This window comes from Phaseolus vulgaris, chromosome 3, assembly GCF_051622355.1.
Source record: "Phaseolus vulgaris cultivar YP4 chromosome 3, ASM5162235v1, whole genome shotgun sequence".
Classification (NCBI taxonomy): Eukaryota; Viridiplantae; Streptophyta; class Magnoliopsida; order Fabales; family Fabaceae; genus Phaseolus; species Phaseolus vulgaris.
The window spans coordinates 44,064,692-44,087,676 of record NC_143500.1 but is presented as its reverse complement, the minus strand read 5'-3'; the positions used below and the strand labels follow the sequence as shown (position 1 = coordinate 44,087,676).

At 30.3% G+C, this 22,985-nt stretch overlaps 2 protein-coding genes across 3 annotated transcripts; both read right to left on the bottom strand.

Annotated features, from left to right (window-relative positions):
* Positions 1-4,876: 4,876 nt before the first annotated feature.
* Positions 4,877-8,264, bottom strand: LOC137807879 (UDP-N-acetylglucosamine-N-acetylmuramyl-pyrophosphoryl-undecaprenol N-acetylglucosamine protein). Its single transcript, XM_068608714.1, has 8 exons — positions 7,154-8,264; positions 6,512-6,545; positions 6,178-6,405; positions 5,933-6,022; positions 5,708-5,773; positions 5,535-5,626; positions 5,409-5,456; positions 4,877-5,290 (listed from the first exon to the last, which is right to left on the bottom strand). Exons 1-8 carry the CDS (start codon positions 7,522-7,524, stop codon positions 5,173-5,175), a joined length of 1,047 nt encoding a protein of 348 aa, XP_068464815.1. The 5' UTR covers positions 7,525-8,264; the 3' UTR covers positions 4,877-5,172.
* A 5,333-nt stretch (positions 8,265-13,597) lies between these two features.
* On the bottom strand, positions 13,598-19,317 carry LOC137807878 (uncharacterized). 2 transcript variants are annotated; one of them, XR_016519174.1, is made up of 7 exons: positions 18,739-19,317; positions 18,553-18,666; positions 16,781-17,242; positions 16,217-16,297; positions 15,386-15,558; positions 15,202-15,298; positions 13,598-13,907 (listed from the first exon to the last, which is right to left on the bottom strand). XR_016519174.1 is itself a non-coding variant. In XM_068608713.2 (6 exons), exons 1-6 carry the CDS (start codon positions 18,949-18,951, stop codon positions 13,794-13,796), a joined length of 792 nt encoding a protein of 263 aa, XP_068464814.1. In that variant the 5' UTR covers positions 18,952-19,302; the 3' UTR covers positions 13,598-13,793. The 2 variants fall into 2 exon arrangements, 1 of the variants encoding a protein (XP_068464814.1); XM_068608713.2 differs by lacking the exon at positions 16,781-17,242 and having other exon boundaries at positions 18,739-19,302.
* Positions 19,318-22,985: the final 3,668 nt, after the last annotated feature.

The following is a 22,985-nucleotide window of genomic DNA, read 5'->3' as shown; positions in this document are numbered from 1 at the left end:
TTAATTATTGGAAAATACTTTTTACACACAAATTAGAAATTTTGAGTATGTTATGATTAGATTTAGATTGCGATTTCGATATGTATAAAAAATCATTATATATTGGCAATATTTTTTTTTCTGCACTCATCATACAATATTTAATGTTATTATTTTAATAATTTTTTTATCATTTAATTATAATTTTATTTTTTATTAAAATTGTTACATAAAAAAATTTGTATACGGTTGTAAAATTGTCACTAATGGATGTATCGCATTTTTTATTTTTATTATTAATGTGTATTTGCATTTTTATTGTTATTATGTATTTAATTTTTTATTTCTATTATGTATCTGCATTTTTTTGTTTTTATGTTAAATATTAAAATTCTAATAAACAATGTTATAAAACACACTTTTAGTATTGAACGAAACACTAGGGATGGTGGTGCTGTTGAATCTTTATTGTATTGAAGATTGTATGGGCAAAATAAAATCGGAGAACATAATAGATATCTTTTAATTTTAAAAATAGATAATAAAATCAGTTTAAATCAACGTACTCATCCCTCTTCACTCTGTGCACATCTAACAACCACTAAGTGATAATAAAAAAAATGGAAAAAATATGCTTTTATTATCTTTTAAAATTACAAAATAATCAAAATAAATTAACAATAATATAATAAAATAAATATAGAAGGATATTTATAAACTAATTTGAAGTAGCAAGCATAAAATAGATCATTAATATTAACTAAAATATAAATAACATTAAAAATAAGATATAATAAAATTCAATAATAAATAATAGATATCTTTAATTTTAAAAATAGATAATAAAATCAGTTTAAAAAGTAACTTATAAATCCGTCCACTCTCCACATCTAGCTACCATTATTTTTTTCCAAATACAATATAAAAACCAATTATTCAGTTTGTGTTCTTTTATCACTTATATTTTTTTAAAAAAAATTTGAAATCAAATATAAAAACTGATTATTCAAATTAATTAATATCTTATCATTCTGAGTTGATCTTTTATTATTTATATTTTTTATTTTATTATATTAAAATTTGGAAAAAATTAAATATAAAATTTAATCAAATTAAATAATATCTTACTATAATATTTTATTACTTACAAACTTTACTCAAACTAACACTATAATCGTATTTTTTTTTCATTTATATATAATTACGTTTAATATTAAAATTGACAGTTCATTTTAATAAAAAAAGACACATAAATTTTATTAAAATATAGTTATTATAGTACTAATATATGGTAAATTTATTGATGGATAAAAATATATATATTTGGTAATAGTTAAAATTTATTTAAAACTACAAAATCAACCGAAAAAATAATTAAATAAAATTTGAGTTTCATATTTTAGAAAAGTAACTACTTATATCTTCACTCTCTTCACATCTAGCAACAAATATTGACAAATATCTTTAATTTTTGGCAGTTTCTTCCTGCACCCCTACATTTTTCTTCCTGCACCCCCACAATGTAATGCAAAGACAATAATATCCTTACTATTTTTTAAAAACCTCAAAATACACATAAAATTCACACTAATTTTTCTTCTTCCGGACAATGCAATTCGGTAATTTTATGGAATGGGAAATCCGCATTTATTTTTTTGCATTCCGGATTGAAAAATCCATAAATATTCTGGATTGATGAATCCGGTAATCTTCCGAATCCATCAATCTGTAACAAAAATTAGACTTCCGGATTCAGCAATCCGGAAATCAACAAGTTGCTTTCGAAACAAGGTGAAGGTCAGTTTTGGGATTTACAAAATTGTGGGGGTGCAGGAAGAAAAATGTAGGGGTGCAGGAAGAAGAAGCCTTAATTTTTTAAGGGTGGCAATGCGGGTTGGCCCGCCTTGTATAGGCTCGTTCTGCACTTGGTATGCAAAAAATGGACCGGGTTGGCCCGTCTTGCATAGAATTTGTGGGCTGATTTTTGTAGCCCATCCCGCATAAAGGTTGGCCCGCGAGCCTATGGCAGGCCGCATAAGAAATATTTTTTTAAATAAAAATTTTGATTTCTTTTATTTAGATGCATTAGGTAAATGGTCTCATAATATTTTCACGAGACATGCATAGTAAAATGTTATTAAAAATTTCAGAATGTGAAATATGAGGCTACATGAAGAAAATATGGAGGTGCAGAAAAAAAGAAATTTCTACATTTTAAAGTTATGCGGGTCAACCCGCCCTGCCCCGCACTTGACCCGTGCGAGCTGTGGTTATGCGGGACGAGTCTAAACGAGCCAACAGGTTGAAATAAGCAACCACCCCGCGTTTTTTTAGCGAGTTGCGAACCGACCTACCCCACTTTGTCACCCCTACTATACATACATGTTCTAAGATAGGATAAATGTATGCATTTGTCAATATTTATTATCCTCAAACAATATTGATGATTAACTTGAGCATGGAGGACATTTTGCAGGTATCGCTCCCACTTGCCTTGAATACTGATAACTGCGTACTATGCGGAGTCGATACCCAAAAAATTGAAGGAAGAACGCTACATTAAGGACAAAACCTTTTTGACTCTCACAAGAACAATTGGTGTGCCCATTGGAAGGTTGAGAAGGACTTTAGAAGGCTTTATGGTAACTAACATGAACATAACTAATGACTAAAAACAACTAATTTGAGAACAATAAAGACTGACCAAATGAACTTATGGTCATGCAAAGAGAAATAATTGAGATCAAGCTAAAAACCTTAAAAAAAATCATATTCTCAAATAGAAGAACAAAGAGATAAGGAAGAAGCTAGCAAAGAAAACTTCAATACCGCAGACCTAGAGTCCGAGCAAGGCTCCCTGCCAAAAGTATACCACCGTCTTCAATTTATTTGTCGTCAGCGATGACTTGACCTCCAGAGGCCAAAAGTTAGAAGGTCGATAACTTGTTGAATATCATGACAAATACTTCCGACATAATGGGAGAGACACATCGACATACTTTCAACATAGATGTTATTGCCATCAACTTAGATGTTTTTGCCATCAACCTAGAGGTTCTCGGCATCAACCAAGATGTTCTCGATATCAACCTAGATTTTATCGGCATGAATCAACATGTATTTAGCTTTACATCAACCACGATGTCAAAGTAGAACATCAATCTAGATGTTCTCAGTACCAACCTAGATGTTCTCGACACAACCTAAATGTTATCGGCATGAACCAATGCACCAAGAACATACAAGTCCAAATGTTACACCATTTCCCAACTATTAAATCAATCTCAATCCAACGACTATAATGACCCCATAATGAATCCCACAAACGCAAACTCCGCCAAAACGTAGAAGTTTCTAGACTCTTCAAGACCTTTGTCCAATCAAGCCTGGGTCAATGTACAAATAAATAGTAAAGTACATCTCAGCACCAACAGGACCACCTAAACAAGATAATTTTTTCTTTCAAATCATTAACTGACAATCCAACTCTAGAAAAGCAAAAAGCTTTTGGAGTTTGAGGGCTAGTGTACCATCCGTGGTCAAACACCTCATTGAATACATGACTAAAGACATCCAAGAAGTTTAGTCAAATACACATCCACAAACCAAGAAACACCATATATAGGCGCATCATTAGCATAATTAAAGTGTACGAAATAACTGTCTAATACTATGATTAACTCGATAATTCGCGCTAAACCAACTCACTACCAAAGGTCCATCTTTACCTTATAAATACATGCTCCAAAACAAGGCAAATCTACACATTTATTATTTCAACCATCAAATATCAAGAACTAACTTGAGTGTCGAAAGACCTTTTACAAGTACCTTCCTGTCTGGGTCGAAGACTAACGACTGAGTATTGTACAAAACCGACCTAGAAGACTGAAGGACGAACACAATAGTGAGGATGATACATTTTCGGCTCTTACAATAATAATAATATTTTCAAGAAAAAACTATTTAAAGACTAAATTAGTCTATACATAAATTAATTTATTAAAATGGTTTTATATCAATCTTCTAAATAATTTAATTTATGTATAAGCTAATTTTATTTTTAAGTTAAATTTATTTATTCTTTCTTTATATATGTATATGATTTTTTTAAGAGCAGTGATGACATCAATGCTCCAAATTACATCTCTCTTATGCCTATTATTTTACAAAAATACTCCTATCACATAAGTAATCCAACACTTAAAAGAAAATGTAATTTGGAATAAAGAAAAAATGGGGTGTTAAAAAATCATTTTTCTTTTTTTAAACAACTCCTAAATGACTAATGCTAAAAACAACAATAGTTGTAAGAAAAATATAAGGAACACGCTCTTTTAATTATTTTTTCTCATTGAATGAAATATATTAAAAATAATTAAACTGTGAGTTGTAATACTTCTCTAGTACATTTTAGTTGTTATTTAATGAATTTGGATAATAATTTTACAGTTTTAAAAATCAATGGAATGAGTTAAAAAATTATTTCACTTCAATAATATAAACACATTTTAATTAAAAACATTCATTACTGAAATTATCAAAAGATAATTTAAATTATGATCAGAAAGAGTACATAAAATAATAAAATGATGACATGTAAGAGTATCTATAACACAATTGCATATACGAGCACTTAATTATTTTTATCAGTAAAGAATATATTTCTTGGGTAAAAAATAGCAGGAAAATGAGAAAAATTAACACAAGTAAACACTTATTTTAACAACCTTATAGTAAATTTTCTTCTAAAAGTTTTTGAAAATTTTACGTAAACAAGCATGCCTGATAGATGTTCTAAGTTTAAAGATATCATATGGAAAAGAGTTTCTTTAGTTTTATTTTCCTCATTTCCAATATTTTTTTAAAAAACAATATTTTTTATAATTAAAAGAAATACTAAATAACTATATTATAATAAATCAATAAATCAATGCACTCATTGCAGTTTTTACATACACATGCCATCTTTCGACAAGTGTCAACACAAAGTAACGCCTAAAACTCTCCTTGCTTCTTAACCATTAAAAACTCAAGAACAACAACAAAACTTATATACTTTGCCTTTTGTATTTGTTCACGTCAACTTATGAACCCAAACTTCTTCTGAATATGATCTTTTTTACTATTTTCTTACAACTACGTCTCTTCCCTTTTTCTACCAGAAAATTTATGTTCTTCTGAAAATTGAAGTCATCTGATACATAGGTACGAGTCAGGGTACCGCGTAGACAACACGCTGTGTTTTAGCTTCATTATCAAAGCGAATATGCCATAGCACGGAATATGCAATAATGCCATCGAAAAGTAACTGAAAATCAATTACAAGCCAGTGAGAAAGTGTTAGCAAAATGTTATATCAACACTTAATCAGAATCAGATACCCCACAAATAGAAACATGAACATAAGAAGAATAAATAATGTATACCATAGTGGAGCATACGAGGAGGACAAATCAAGAAATGGATATGGCCACCTGTTTAGAGAAAAAAAACGTATAATTAAGATGTTTCTTTAGTGATTTAGTGATCAAAATAATAATAAGGGTTGTTACCAGAGTTTAACTATAGCATGAACAATCCACTGGAGAATCACGTATGTAATTGTCCACATGCAAAAGTATCCTATTCGAAACCAAGGGAACCTCTGCAGAGAACAAAATAAAGGGTAAGGATTTAATTTAAATATGTATATGCAATGGAAATGGAATCAAATCTAGAAACTCACCAAGGAATTTAAAGACGCATCACCTAGCAGGAAAACAGCATTGATGGTGTGCATACTGATTATTAGCTGCCACATTACAAATTTTGACTTATGATTTAGCTCTGATGTCTCCTCTTATGGTAAGAAAAGGAACGCAGGTGTAATACAAGTTACAACTATGTATGTATGCTTATGTTATAAAAAAAATATTAACAAATCTAATCTATTGAGTCACACATGGCTTACCAAATTTATGTTATAATCTTTCATTGTTAGAAACGGAACAATTATGAACCAAAACACACAATCTGTCAGCATTACAGCACCTGCAATCATCTGTTCACAAAAAAAAAAAAAGACAATTTATGTGCCATCTCATTTGTCAATAAAGTAATGTTAGGCTGAAAATGTTAATGAAGGACAAAAAGATAAAGATTTACTAAAAGTTGAGTTCATCACTTGTATAAACCAGTGATGTAGGCCAAGTTTACCTGGAATATTATTTGAAAGATATAACCCCAGGTGCCCGCAGGTTGGCGAACAAGATGTTCTTGTGGAACTCCTAATCCTTTGTCATTGTTTGATGGATTAGAACTGTGGGGGGTTGAAGGTGCATCATAAATTCCTTGCTCTGCATCTCCATCAACATTTCTAACCTTATCACCACTGGCTTCTTTAAGATGCTGGTAACATCCACGAATGGAGAGCAAAGATCCCAGCTACAAAATCAAACATACAATGACAGTGTATAGCCAGATTATGCACTAGATCACATACATGAAATAGCAAACAAATTATGAGGCCCTTCATAAGAGAATCATTTACCCCAAAATAAATGGTGACTGCAGCAAAAGTCCACCTGTTTCATAGCAACAAAAAGCAAAAGAAGGAAAAATCAATAATCAAAAGCCAGAAGAGAAATCCTTTACAAGCTAATCCATGCAGTAAGAGCTGAAACGGGCCTTTTGTTATAAAAGATAGCAGCTTCAAATGGAAGATTTTATGGGGTAAAAAACACTTGTTATGTTAGGCACACACAAACCGATAACAAAAGGGATTGTATGAGCCTCTTTAAGTCCAAGAAACGAAACAATCCCTTCATCTAGCAAAACAAAACTACCAGCTTAGTTTTGATTTGAGATTAATGAACTCTGTTTAAAGTTTAATTAGCTTTCAAATTTGTGGTCCAGCCACAGACTTCTGCTTTCTGTTCTATACCAACAACTTAGGATGGTTCTTAATGTAGAAAAACATTAATATGCATAAGTTCAATTTTAGTTTACGAGTTTGATTCGTTTAACTTATTATGTTATTATTTCTCCCGCAATTGTTTACTGAGAAGTTCATAGAAACCGGGCTGTAGTTATACATATGCAGAGAGACCCTGTGCATATAATGTGCATTAATCCATTTCAACAACATTCAAATTTTATATGAAGAAATTCAAAAGGGGAAACGAACACTCACTGAGTATAAAAGTAGAAAATGCTTCCTCCGTCCGCAGTGGCAGTGAGTATGAGAAGCACCAATAGTACAACAAATGCAAAAACTCTAAACCCCAGTAACCAGACAGGGTGGATTCCTTTCAAACAAGGCCTCCAAATTTCATCCTCATACAGAGTGGACAATGTTTCTTTCTTCTCTTCCTTGTCATCATTTCCTGTTGCCTTCCTTGAAACTTCATACTTCAATATAATCAATGAAGAAAAGATAGCCGAAAGAAGAACCCAAATGACACAAACCAGGACCCTCCAATTCAACCAGTAACTTTGTGTGGTTGTATCCGAAGTGATGATGGGTTGCCAGGTGCCTTTCGGAGAGCCTGTCACAAACCTCATTTCGTTACTTCAGATTCTCTCACAGGTAAGTGGAGAGGGAGATGGTGTTGTTATGCTTCCCTTAGGAAAATATCACAAATGCTATGGAATAACAAAACAAATAGAATGGAACTATGGCCTTAAGAGACTAGGGGAGGACCATTCTTAGTCTCTGTGATCAAAAGTGGGGCCTAATGAGAAAGTACACACGATAGTAATTTTTCATGCATTTCAAACTAGGAACAGCTGCAAAAGTTTTGGGCCAGGGAGAACTAAAAGCTTGAAGTCTCTTGACCCATTTTAGCCACATTAAGTAATTGTTTAATTATCGGATAAGGTGGAGATTTCAGACTTTGGATGGATTTTGCACAAAAGGATACAACACCGACAATGTTAATTGTATGTCGATCAGTCTATATATAAAGGAAAAAAAGAGGCAGCTAAGAAGTGTAAGCAAAAAAAAAAGGTTGAATTGAAACTTGCAAGGGAAAGCAAAACAATGTGGAGGAGCGAGAAGAGATGCTTTGCTTCTTTGCTTTTGTATATAGAAAACTATTAAAGGTTGTAGACTAGGGAGAGAGAGAATGAAAAAAAAAGGAAGGTACTGTGTGGTGTGCTTGGAGCACAAGCTTCTTCTATCGCCTTTATTGTTGCAATCTAACCAAAATCTAGCTGCAGCCTTGACCACCGTATTCCCATGCAAATCTTAAACTAAAAATAAGACACATGCATGTTTCTGTGAACCCTTCTTGGGTTAATAATCTTAATATATTTCTCTTTTTTAATGACAGAGAGAAGGACAGAGGAAAGGGACCAGAGACAGGGTACAATTGTATTTGCATTTTGTATTGGAATGGTTGGAGCTAAGATTCTTCATGTATTCCAAGAATGGTTTTGCCTCGCATGAGTCACGACTTGCTAAAAAAGAAATAAAGTGATAACCACCAGTGAAAGGGATGACACGGCTAAAAGAAAAGGTAAACTATATCATCCCTTTTTCAAAATTTAATATGTTTCTAATCTCTATACTTATGAAAGTAGTTTTAGTTCTTTGCGAGGATGAAAAACATTAGTCCCAAAATCTGTTAAAGTGTAATGAAGAATATATATTTTTAAAATGAAGAGATGAAAAGATACCTGATGTAATAATTTGTTATATATGAAACATAGGTTGGATCATGGTTTCGTACTAATGATACGAAAAATGAATGTTTGGAGAATGTTTTATTAGGTCCACAATGTTAGGAACACATTGGCAATCAATTATGAAAGAGGGGTTTGGGAACGTTGACTCGTCATGATGCATGAAGAATTGAAAATTGAAGGAAAGCACCCACTGTGTTTCAATAATGGAATTTCTATTTGAACAACAAATATGTATAATTTTTTTTTATTATAATTATTTTTATCGGAAATGAATTTGTAATTCGATGAGGACTCACATAATCAACTTTTAATTGATTTTCGATAAAAGAGGTTCACTTATAATCTGATACTTAAAGTAAGTAAAAACATAAACATAATAATTTCTTAACATAGAGTTAAGAATAAGAATATAAAATAATGAAAAAATAAAAAAAAGAGAAAAATAGAATGAAAAAATGTTGTATAAGTAACGTATGGTGGTAAAGGAAAACTTAGGGTGGTTTTGTTAGGCATTGCATGGGGTCCAGTGGTGGTGGAGCAGACATGACTTGTGGTGGTGACTACAAATTAGGGGGTTCAGACGCTTGACAGCTGGAAGATAAGAGTTTTGGTAAAGGTTTGGTTTTGAAGTTTTTTTCTTTTGAAGGTTACAAATTTGGTTAGGGTTTTGAATGTGCGTGTGGGCCTTCCTTCTTCCGTAGCCACCAAAATCTGGATCTCATTAAAATTAAAATTACGATTACAACCATAATCAGTGTATTATCAAAAGATAAGCAGCATATTAGATTTTATGGCTGATTTTTTTTTCTCTAATCAATACAAAATAAACGAAATGTCATGATGTTATAACGATAAAAAACTATTTTTTTTAAGAATGAATGAATTATTTTTAAATCAGACAAGCTTGAACGCTACAATCTTATTTTTTACTTTATTTAAAAAAATATATATTTTCGTACACTTGTTTTTTTTCTTACCTTACTACTTGTTTTCTCTCTGTTTTCTTTTTCTTTGCGTTCAAATAAGAAAAATATATGTTGGCTACAAACATAGCATTACGTATTATCAAAAAACACGCATCAACTTAAAAAAAAGTTACATTGGTCGTATAGGTTACTAAATCAATGAAGTGCCTTTTTGGATTAAATTTATTTAAAAATGTTTTATACAAATTTCTAAAAAAGAAAACTAAATTATACATATGGATCGTAGAATTTGGATATATGTATATATATAATGGAAGACCCATAACTGAGATGAATTTTCATAAAGTCTACATGAAATCCCATACGAAAAAAGAAGAAAAAAAAACTTAAAAGGAAGCACCGAATGTACTAAAATATTAATTAGTTAATGTCTGTGGTTTAGTAAATTTTTAATTTTCAGAGCCTATTAAACTGATTTTTTTTTAGTGATGAACTAGACTAAGTATTCAAAATAGGAAAAATAAGTAAGTCGAGATTAATCTGAACAACCTAAGATAATTCAACTAAATTTTAATGGTTTGTAATTTTATGTTTGGTTTATTTTTACTGTTATGTATCATATTAATAATAAAAGAATAATATTGTTTAAAAAACTGTATAAATTTTTTTGACACATGTTATTTTGATTGCTGATTTAGACTACTAATGTAACCTCAGCATATACATCCATCTTTATCTTTTTTTTTTTTTTTTACTTTTTCCCCTTCAATTTCTTTCTAATTTTTCTTTAAAATACTTTATTGCTTTTAATATGTGAAGATGACTTAGTTATTATATTTTAATTTCTATAAAGGGATTATATTTAGTTGAAAATTGTTTGAAGATTTAAATTTGAGTGTTCTTAGGTTTGTTTAATAAATTATTGCTTTAAAATATTGAAATTAGTTATTTTTAGTGAGAATTTGATTTACTTATTAGATTATACATGTTAAAATATTGAATACGGTTAGATAAGTAAAGTTAATTTCTATAACTTCCTTGTGTTAGTTTACAAATTTGAAGTAAATATAAATATACATATTTTGAGTTCGAAGTATCAGGTTGAATAGGTTGAATTGAAATAAGTGAAGGATGATGATGCATATATAAAAACAAATGCATAAACAATATTTGAAGGTTAATAAAGACTATATTTTATGTTTTTATTTTGTAAATATATATATATATATATATATATTCTTAAGTAAAATTTAAATCTAATTTAATTTCACAAAATAAATTGTAAGACAAGATAAAAAAATTATTTTTAAATGAAATAATCTTTTAATCATTGAGTCTAATTATGATTGGGATTAAGGTTGAGTGGAATTAAATTGATTAAAAGAAACAGCAAACCACTAAACTAAATTTATTGAATTGAATTTAGGGTTCAAGTGATCATCAATTTAAATTATGAATATATTTCTTAGAACTTTTTCATAGTTTTTAATAAATAATTCTTTAAAGTTCTGGTTCGAATGAAAAAAAAATGCTAACAAAGCATACAAATTTATTAAATACGTTTGTTTGGTTATGACATAAGAAACTATGCATTAACCAAACAAAATTAATTTAATGTAGTTCTTTTGCCTTAAACTTATATTTTCCTTAAAATGGTATTCTTAAAAGTTGAAGGCTTACATTGGTTTGGTTGATCTGAAAAATTGGTCTTTCGATCCAACTTAATTTCCAAACTGCAAATATGATCAACATTAATAGCAACTTTAACTAAGTTGAAAAAAATATTTTAAATTATTCTAAATTACATTATTTATTAATGTTTTGATGTGTATGAATAAATTGATAAGTCTATTTTATATGTTAATACAATTATTCTTTAAGTTGTATTTGGATTGAGAAACAAACGTGTGGAACATGAGAGAATGGTGTGTGAGAATGAAATAAAAATGTGAAGAAAATGTGTGTTTGGATTGTGTTATATTAAAATAGATACGTGAAATTTTTTTATTAAAGTCTGTAAATAAAGTGATAGTTGGTAGTAGTTTTATTTAATTATAAAATTAAATATGATAATAATAATTCTTTATATAGAATTCCATAAAGTTAACTATTTATATAACCCAATGGATTTTGCATGTAATATAAGACACAACACAATCGATTTCAGATAAAAACATGTTGAAAATATTTTTCCATCCAGTATAGGATAACAAAATCGACTGTGAACTATAAAAATGCATGAAATCCATTTTTTTAAGTGTTATATGAATGCAAATTGATTTGAAGACTTCCAATACCAATGTCCTGCATGTGCTCTGTACTTAGTGCTTCATTAACATGCATGCAATAGTGCCAAGGGGGCAATGAGTTAAATAATACAAGTGTACATGGTTATTCCTTCTTTGTCTGCTTATGAGAAAAAATACAAATTCAACACCCCTCACACATTTGTCCTAACACTCATGTACCAAGTTACTAAAGCAAACATGAACAATCCGCGTCCTTCTATCTGCGTCAACCTTAGATATGTGGAAACAAATACAAAATAAATAAATTAATAAAAGCATAAAAATGAGGTAAATTTGTTTTAGCAATTCTTTCTTTGTATTTATGGGAAGAGTTGCGAATAAAATTATATATATATATTTATAATTATTATATTAAATATATATTATATTTATATTATCAATTCATCAATATTTATATTTAATTTACAATAAAATAATTATAATTAATTATATAATATAAATAATAATAATAAAAATAGTAAAAACTAGTAATAAATATATAAAATAAAATAAAAATATTAATAATTAAATAATTAAATGAATTATAAATAATAAAAAGTAATGATAAAATTAAAATTATTAACTAATTGTAAATAATATTTTTTATTTAATAATTAATTTATAACATATAAATAAATTAGTTATTATATATATATATTATTTTATAATTTTTTAAAATTGAGTATGTTATCAAATCATTCACAATTTTATTCTAATTTTTTTTTTTTTTACTTTCTACTCTATTTATCTTAATTTAAACGATATTAGTAATATCTCGTTCATTTCTATGCAATTAAAACATAAATTTAAAATTTTTCGTTGGTCCAAATTCCTATATCACTGGAATAGGGGTGGGTACATTAAACAAGTAGCACAAGAACCTCACAACAGTTTATTGTTTTTTCTTTAACTTAGCTAAGAATATATTTCCTCTCTCTTTTTTATCACAATCAACAAAGTGTAAGAAAATTCACAATTTACTATAACTCTTGCTCTTTTTTTTTTTTTCTGTAAAAGTATAGTTTTCTGAATATTTCATCCTATAAAATTTGTTTGTTTAACTTTGGAAAGAAAAGAGTAACCTAACCTATAATATATATAATTCAAAAGAAGCACAAACAACAAGTTTTGACATGTGGCGCTAAGAAAAAAAAATCAAAAAAATCAAAAGAAAATATGTCAAAAACTATAAAAAGAAATGGTGGATCCTTCTATCATTTTAAACTGCGATTTAAAATATTCTGTCTCGCAAAAATACCACACTTTCCACTTTATGATATGCTATTTAGCAAACGACATACTATATATTTGTTGTTTGACTTGAGATCACCAAATAAGACAACATCTGGATTTTCAAAGAGAGATTCAATGTGATTTGCAGGACAACTTCATTCGGATTTCAAAATTTGAAAGTTAAGGTTTGAAAACAAATTTTAACCTTATTTTTTTGGTTTTTGTTGTCATTTTTGCTTTTAAGGGAAGGAATTCATTTTCCCTTTGGGTCAGCTTTGACTTATGCGATTTAATTTTTTTGCATCATCTATTTGTTCTAAATCTACCACTTATCTTCTTCTTCTTTTTTTATCAAGTTTAAAAAAAATATCTTCAATCGAATTTCGTATAATTGTTTTTTGAAATTTAAATTGCTATTGTCCGTCGATAGAAGTTTAGTTTTCGAAATTAAATTTTCAGGAGCATATTAAAATTATGACAATATATTTAGAAATTCTGTAATTAGTTTCTATATGAAATTGATTTATTGAATTTTCTGCACATCAATTCAAAGAAATACAAATGTATGCCTGATCATTTATTCGTAATCATAGAATTTTTTGCACTAGGGAAAGCAAATAGATTGCTTAAACCATTTAGATTGGCGATGAGCATGATAAATATTTACATGTTGCAGAAGGTGAAGCTGTAGTTCATTTCAAATATTACAACCTTCATCGTCTCCAAGAAGAGAGAGAGAAAATGGAGCAATGGCCACATTGAATGATCGTGAGCCTACTCTTTCAACATGTATCATTTCATAGTCACCTTCCTGCATCATGATACAAAACTCTGGTTTTATGTGCGATGTGATGGAAATCCATGAAAGTGGAAATGCATCTCGAATAAAACAAGCAAATACAAACCATGAATCTGTATCATTTAGAGTTTAAATTAAATTACATTTTTTCCACCGATTTCCATTCTGATGAAGAAACTAAGTGTTGCATGTTGAAGTCATGATACCAACTCAATCTGTAGTAATATTAAAACTATTCTCTGAAACATTGAAAAATAGGATGCATCCATGAACCAATCACCCTCACCGAAGCATGTCAAAATAAGGCTTCTAATTTTGCTTTACTTTACCCATGGAAAGATCTACTGATTATGCAAATAATGACAGTTGCTCAGTTTGAAAACATGCCAGCGTTGCATCCACTCAAACTTAATGCCATGTATGTTTAAAGAAACCCAGTTCTGGCATGTTGACAATTTATATGCAATTTTTATTTGATTGAATTGAAGCAAATCAATCATGAGAGTATACGTCAATAAAATAATGAGGAAATTAAGTTCTTTTTTATGTATCATTTTGCTTAGACTAGGAAGTTTTTTTTAGGTATTTTTTTCATAAGTTAGTACTCCATGTTTGTATGTTCTTTTTTCTCTTTTATGTTATATTTAAAGTGTTTTTTTTTTTCTCTTTTATGTTATATTTAAAATGAGTTTCATAAAATGAGTTTCATCCTAATGGTTAACATGAGTTTTATAAAAAAAAAGTCCGATTCTTCCCTCATCATAAATTTAATTACATTTTTAGTTTCTTGAAATTATAACTTTAATCTTTCTGTATGTTTTTTTGTTAAATATTTAATAAGTTTAGCTGATAGACACTACATGATAACATTCACTTGGCTTGTTGTCAAGCTTGATTATACTCTTGATATTTTTGAGAATGTAATCATGAATGATTACAGAGAAACCAAAAGTACCATTACCACGTTAACATTAGTAACATCTAAAATATTTGTTAAACATTTAATAAAAGATTGACGGAAAGACCAAGAATGTAGGAATGCCCTATCAAGAAAATCCAATTTAGTCATGGGAAACGGAAGACCAAATTGCACAATTATAACATGCGGATCAAAACTGTAATTAGACTACTTTACTATATTTGATTGCATAATACCTAAAGTATTGAAATATCCTTGGCTTCTATTTGATAATTGATGGAAAGGTATATTATTACATATTACCAAACATCATCAGCAATATTTTAACTAAAAGGTCCAACCTTACTCAAATCAATTCTGATTATCCAGTAAATAAGTAAATCTTACCATTCTACCATTAGGTGTGTTCAGTGGGCATGCCGAAGAGTATTCAAAACTATTTCCAGGAAGTATCAACGGCTGTTCACCAACAACTCCAATTCCCCTGTCATGTGGAAAATAAAGTGCAGAAGTTATGTATAACACTTTGAAAAAATAACAATATAGCAAAACAAAAGAATGATTAACTCACCAGACGTTTTCCATCTTCCCATTAGCATCCGTTATAATCCAATGCCTTCTAAGGAGTTGAACAGGTTGGTCCGAGTCATTGGTAATTCTTATTCTATATGCAAAGAAGTATAACCCCTTTGAAGGCTGACTTCTGCCCTCTATATATACACTCCTAACTTGAACCCTGATTCCCTGAATAAGTCGCAATTAAATGTTAAGAATTCCAATTAATTTTTGTGTGTGCGTAAACTACCCGGTTTCTCATGAATTAAGCATTTGTATTTTTTTCCTTGACGACTCTGAAGGAAAATAAATAGAGTTCTTTTACTGAACATTGCTAATAAAATTAGAAGACATGCCATACTAGAAAAGCCACGAGAACAACAATAGTAAAAGGTCTGATAGAAACCTAGTGTTTTATTTTATTACAAAGAATACAGATAATCTTCTCCATTTACAGCACTGCAGATCTTCGTTGGTCTGCACCTTCTTGTGTTCAATCGTCCTAATTTCCTTTCAAATGATAAGATAAATCTCTCTCTCAAAACCTTGTCTAATTTCTTCTAACTATTTCAGCTCACTAACCTTACTGGCTAACTTTCTCGCTAACCGACATCTAACAGGGTATTATGAAACTTATGGAGAAATCATCAAATACAAATTATTACAAGAGAAATACTCAACATTTCCATTTCTGAACACATGTATCTAACTAATTAATCTATCGGCACAATCAACTAGACTGCTTAAAAGAGGGAAGTTGCTTTACTAGTTAAATGTATTTCTAATTTAGATAAAGAATAAGAAACTGTCCAGGAGACAAAAGTATTTAATTGAAATAGGATCATACCAATGTTGTAGCATCACTGCAGCATTTTAAAAGAGAGTGTGGGGCAATTTTGTTTAGCTCATCACGATATCTAGCAGCATCCTGGAAAGACAGAGGAAAAGGTTTATGTTGAATTTTACATATTCATTTATGTTCATCCAATGAAATAAGATTTACATATTAAATCAATAAAAAAATAGTTTAAAATTGTGTTCCAAAATATCGAACCAAAAGACAACATAAACGTTAGAGTTCCGCATTATGTAAAAAGAGACAAGTTGAATAATATAGTGAGAAAAACCCACATACTTATTTGTCTTTAAAGTTTTGGTTTGTATATGATGTCATGTTCTTTTAGGTTGATTGACTTATTGTGAAACAATAGTTTTGTTATATGAAATCTAAACCACAAATATATCAATAATGCATTACTCTCCCGAGCTCTCTTGCTTCTTCGCGTGACCAGATTCTCAGCATTGTTTGCCAAGTGGTATTTATTTTAATTCCTGGCCCTCTACAGTTCCTTTTTGTTTGCATGTGCAATACCCATTCTATTAAAATCAACCTTGTAAGAATCTCGAATACCTTTATAATCTTTATCAGTTTGCTGTCATTGAATGATAACCTGGTGCACTTGTTGCAAATTACGGATGATAGTTTGATAATTTAAAACCTTAAACGATTGAACCGCAGGATCCAACTCATTGGTGGTAAGAGGTAAAAGAACATAAGGTTGAGAGGATGTTCCTTGAAACTTCTTCAATAAGGAAATGTGAAAACCAGAATAAATCATGGCAGTGTCAGGTAGCTGGAGCTTTTAAGCTACAGATCCTAAGAGTGCCGAAACTGGGAATGGACAGAAGTAGCGCATGCTCAGCGTAACACCCCTGAGTGCTATTTATATGGTTGAAGCTTCGCCAATGCTAAATCACCCACCTCTAATTGCATTTCTCCTCTTTTATCTGCTTGCTGTTTCATATAATTCTGAGCCTTTATTAAATTATCCTTCAATTGCTGTAACAGCTCATCTCTCACATGCAGAATCTCCTGGACAGCAATAGAATCCTTGGAATGAACCACAGAGGGTGGATTTCTACCATATAAAGCTTTAAAAGGAAACATACCAAGCCTATGATGCAAAGAAGAATTATACCAAAATTGAGTGCAAGGTAACATTGAATACCAAGCCTTTGGATTATAATAGACAAAACAGCATAGATACATTTCTGAGGTTTTATTCAAAGCTTCTGTTCATCCATCCGTTTGTGAATTATAAGAACTCATAGCTGGAGCAGCACCTTGTGCATTAAAGAGCTGTTGCAAAAAAGAACTAAAAAAACTCTTATCAGATTCCGAAACCATGGATTTAGGAATACCATAGAGTCCAACTATGCTACTAACAAAAGATTCAACCACTATTTTTCTAGTAAAGTCTGCCTTTAAAGGAATGAAGCACCCAAATGTAGACAGCCTATCCACTGCCACATGATGGTATACCCATGAGAATGAGGCAAAAGTATAACAAAGTCCATGAGAATTAGACACACATGTAGTGGAATGGGCCAATGTGTAATAACCCGAAGGTAAAGCATGATCTACCTTAGCTTGTAGACAAATGGACCATCCACGCACACATTGTCTTATGTCAGCTTGCATTTTTGGCCAATAAAACTGAGAACAAATGCAGCAGTTCTGGTAACACCAGCGTGATCACCTACTTTAGGGCAATGAAATTCGAAAAACATTTGCTTATTAAACTCTTCATTACACAGAAGCATAATTCTGCCTCTCCAAAATAATACCCCATTCCTTGTTGTATAATTTCTCAGGTGTTTCTCTCTGTTGTATTACCAGTAAATGGTATTAGAGTCTATCACAAATCCTGTTGATCAGCTTCTGGATTCTAGATTTGTAGATCTCTTTATGGAAAATCTTCTTGATAAGGATTAAGCTAGTGTGTCTAAGTTGGAGTATTGGATTGTGTAAAAATAAACAAGTCGAGTTAGGTATAACAAACTTATTATCTTGATATTCTGTTGGATTAAAGGCAGCGTCAACTCTCTTCTGTTGTTGCTCATGGTCCATTAATGAGAATTTCCGTAGTGTTTCTCTCCTAAACACCATAAGGAGATGGAGTGGGTGATGATCCTAAGTTATCCACTGATTTTTCACATTTAACATATGATTTAAATGAGTTCTTGTGTGAGGGGACAACTAACCTAACTGCCTAATATTTGACATGAGAGTGAGTCCAAATTATTTGGTGAGACTGACATGAAATTTACCTAATAATTATAGAGAGTGTATTAGAAAAAATAAGATGGATCCACACAAAATTCAAAGAATAAGTTAGACACCTGGAATCTCTCTTCCGCAATTGCTTCCTTCAATAGTCTCCTCAGACGCAATACAGGCTCCTCCTCCTCAAACAATTTCAAAGAATCTCGAATTCTAGCAGCTTCCTTGTAATTCTGAAGAAAAGAGGCAAAAAACGATGTTCATCTCCGATTTCAAAAACATGGCACCAATTAAACTAAACTAACCTCAGATTTAGCAGCTACTTGCAATTGTTGCTTAAGAAGAGCGTAGGTTTGGGTGCGAGAGAGAAAGGAGCTGGTGCTACTGCTACCACTCTCTCCCTGCGAATTACACGCTACTATCACAGTTCTGCTTCTTCTTCTCACTCTCGCCTCCGAACCCAGCAACAGTAAATTTGCTGAACTACTACTCCTCAGACTCATACTCAACGATTGCATTTTTTCGAAGCTATTGGTTACTATTCTACCCCAAAACCAATCCTCTACCACCCAAAATCAGACAACAATCATCCTACTACACTGCTTCTCCCTGTATATACTGCAATGCAAGCACCTCTTCCTTGGCAAAAGTTAAATTGTAATGTAACTTTCCAAATTAGTCATTATATTTATATTTATTATTATAACCAAATCGTACCTTCTATTATTATCCTGGGAGAATTGTATTTGGTCTTTGACCCATAATTTTTTTAGTTTGTAAAAATACGCAGAAATTAAGCTTTTCAAAAGTATAATTATTTTCAGTTCCTCAAGAAAATTTGTCAAAATTATTTTAAAAAATAATTTTAATTGATTTTTGTCTATTTGCCTAACTTGTAAAATATTACTGCTTAATAGTTAGTTATTAGGGGTTGTATTGGATATTCTGAAGCCCTATCCAATTTTGCTACGAATGGACAAGAAAAACACATGTGTCCCAAATAGGTTATCATCAGATATTTTGTTACTGGGATTTTACTTGTATTACTTGCAAGTGGATAGGTATTATCAATTTTTTAAGTTAACTCCTTTGAATATATAATTTTTTATTAAAAATAGTCAAATTAATTTTTTAATAAAAATAGTATTAATAAAGTCTATAAAAATACTTTATCATGGGACTCATCTTAGAAAATAATAAGTCAAAATTCTGGAGACAAAGGGAGATCAAGTAACCTCTTGCAATATAAGGAGCAGTGTATCGAATCATCTATGGAGGCTACGTGTGAGAAGAGACACTACTAATGGAAAAATTTCTAAAAAAATAAAATAAAAATTATATGAAATTTTTTTCATAAATAAATTAATTATAATTTTTAAAAAATTAACTATATTTTATTTTTTTAAAATCCTTATGAAGAAGATTTTCAAATGGAAGAAGATTAACATATTAATAAATATTAAAAAAATAATAATTATCAAATTATTTATAATTAGTGTATTCCTATATATTTATTTATATATGTACGTGTATATGAATTTTTTTTATATAAAATTATGTAAATATATACAACAAGATATTATAAATTTTTACTTATTTTTTTTACTATCTTCTTATATAATTTTTTTTATAATAAATAAAGTTAAATAAATAAGTTAAACGAAGATATTATAAATAGGGAGTTTGACCATGCACTCACATGACTTAAAGTTTGGGCTTTGGGCCCAAATATAATTTAATAATAATAATAGAATAAAGGCTCATTGGTTAATGTGAGAAATATATATTCCTAATGAAAACCTACATCTGATGGAGATTGGGTACTAAAAGCTATAGGGTTCTGTCTCTGCAAATAATAGTTGTCTCATTGTTAACCATCACGAAAGTGTGAGACAAGAACGGAATTGCAAGAGATAGATTGGGATAAATGAGATAAAGTAACTGCTCAATTAGGATCACTCATGGATCAAGATCAAGGTAAGTGCCTATTTCTTCTTCACTTTTATGTTTTGTGTGAGAATCATGATATGATAAGATCTATATGTGAACACATTATTGTATGTGTTCAATTTACGTTCATTCATGTTTTAACTTACATGTGGCATCAGAGCCTGGTTGCTCATTTTGTGATTCTCCATTAACGCTTTTCCAAAATTAAAGAACCCTAATTTTAAAAATATTCCCAATTTTTAAGAATCCTAATTTAAAATTAGGGTTTATAAATTAAGGTTTTCATTCCTCTATAATAGTTCCCTAATTGTCCTAAGCCGTCAATATTAGAGAACCCTAATTTTAATTAATCCCAATTGAAGAACCCTAATTTTAAAATTAGGGTTTATGGATCAACGTCATTAACGGCGTAAAACCCTATGAACCTAAAAGTGGGACCGCAAGCCTTCGCCGCTGTCATCCTGCGTTTTTCCGTCACCACCCATAACTGCAGCGGTGCTAGTGGCACACGCGGTGCGGTGGTGGCATGGTGGCACACGCGATGGGGCGCGACGACGAGGTGGTTGCGCAGCGCGAGCGGTGGTCGCTGGACCTGTTCGCGCGCAGTGGCTGCCGAAAAGAAAGGGAGAGTAAGATGAGTAGGGTTTTTGGTGTGTGGTAGTATGAGCTTCGGTGTGGATGATGCAATGGCAGGGAGGTTCACGGAATTGGAATGCAACATAATGTTGGATTCAAAATATTATAATATAATATAATGAAATCCGTGAATGAATTATTTGCGCTTTACGTTATCATTTTTTTTATTAAGTTTTTTTTTTATTAAAGTTAATTAAAGTTTTTTTTAATTAAAATTTTATTATATTATAATGTAATTTAATTTACATTAAATTAAAAGTTTAATCAAAGTTTTTAATTCAAATTTTATTATGTTATTATAATTAATTTAATTTGAATTATATTAAAGTTTAATTAATTGATTGAAAGTGAGGAATGGAAAATTATATTTCCGCTTTATGTATTTAATTTTAAATTGAAATTTTGGAATTATTTGTATGATAGATTTGTAATCACCAAAGTGATCAAATCTTTAAGTTTTATTTAATTCCAAATTATGGATGAAATTTTATTTCAATTAATGATATTATTTATGGAATTATTTGTATGATAGATTTGTAATCACCAAAGTGATCAAATCTTTAAGTTTTATTTAATTCCAAATTATGGATGAATTTTATTTCAATTAATGATATAATTTTTGGAATTATTTGTATGATAGATTTGTTAATCACCAAAGTGATCAAATCTTTAAGTTTTATTTAATTCCAGATTACTGATAAATTTTATTCCAATTACCTATAGAATGGATGCTAAATTATGAAGTATATGGGTAAATGGAAATTCATTATTATAGGGCATTATGGATCACCCAAAGGTTGATTAGTTGTCCTTATAATTAATGGATATGATTGTTGGTAGTGAGTATGTGTTAATAGTTTTTGCTTGTATATCCAAAGATAACAAGTGTTTCTAGTTAATGCATATATCTTACCAAATAAAGTTAATACTATTAGCATCATTATGTTTTGTGTATTAATGGATCTCCCAAAGGAGAACGTTAGTATACATAGAATGTTTTCTGAATCTGTATAGTATGTTTAATTTATGACTCAAAGTATTAATGTTAAGCATGTGTGATCAAGTATTGTTCCTGTATCTTTATGCAAATGAGCATAGCAAGTAATATTAAGTCTGCTCTTTCCAAAACTGATGGTGCAAAAGAATTTATGAAATTTGTGGAAGAGCGCTCCCAAACTACTGATAAGTCTCTTGTTGGGACATTAATGAGTATATTAACCACCATGGAATTTGATGGTTCTCGTACTATGCACGAACATGTCATTGAAATGACTAATATTGCGGCAAGACTTAAGTCTATTGGATCTGGTACTCTTTATGATGGATTATATAGATTGAATCTCGATAAACTATATGCTGAAACTCTTATGACCTCGCATCATAATGTTGGCACTAAACGAAGTTTGGTGAATGAATGTTCTGCTTTCTTGTGGCACAAACGTTTGGGACATATTTCCAAGGAAAGAATGGAGAGATTGGTAAAGTATGAAATACTTCCAAGTTTGGATTTTACTGATCTGAATGTATGTGTGGATTGTATTAAAGGCAAACAAACAAAACACACAAAGAAGGGAGCCACAAGAAGTACTCAGCTTCTTGAAATTATACACACTGATATATGTGGACCTTTTGATGCAAGTTCTTTCAATAAAGAAAGGTATTTTATCACCTTCATTGATGATTTTTCACGTTATGGTTATGTCTATTTACTGCATGAAAAATCGCAAGCGGTGAATGCCTTGAAAGTTTATATAAATGAAGTGGAAAGGCAATTAGACAGAAAAGTGAAAATTGTCAGGTCAGATAGAGGTGGTGAATATTATGGAAAGTATGATGAAAGTGGACAACACCCTGGTCCGTTTGCTAAGTTCCTTGAGAGACGTGGTATTTGTGCTCAATACACAATGCCAGGTACACCACAACAAAATGGTGTTTCAGAAAGGCGTAATCGAACCTTAATGGATAT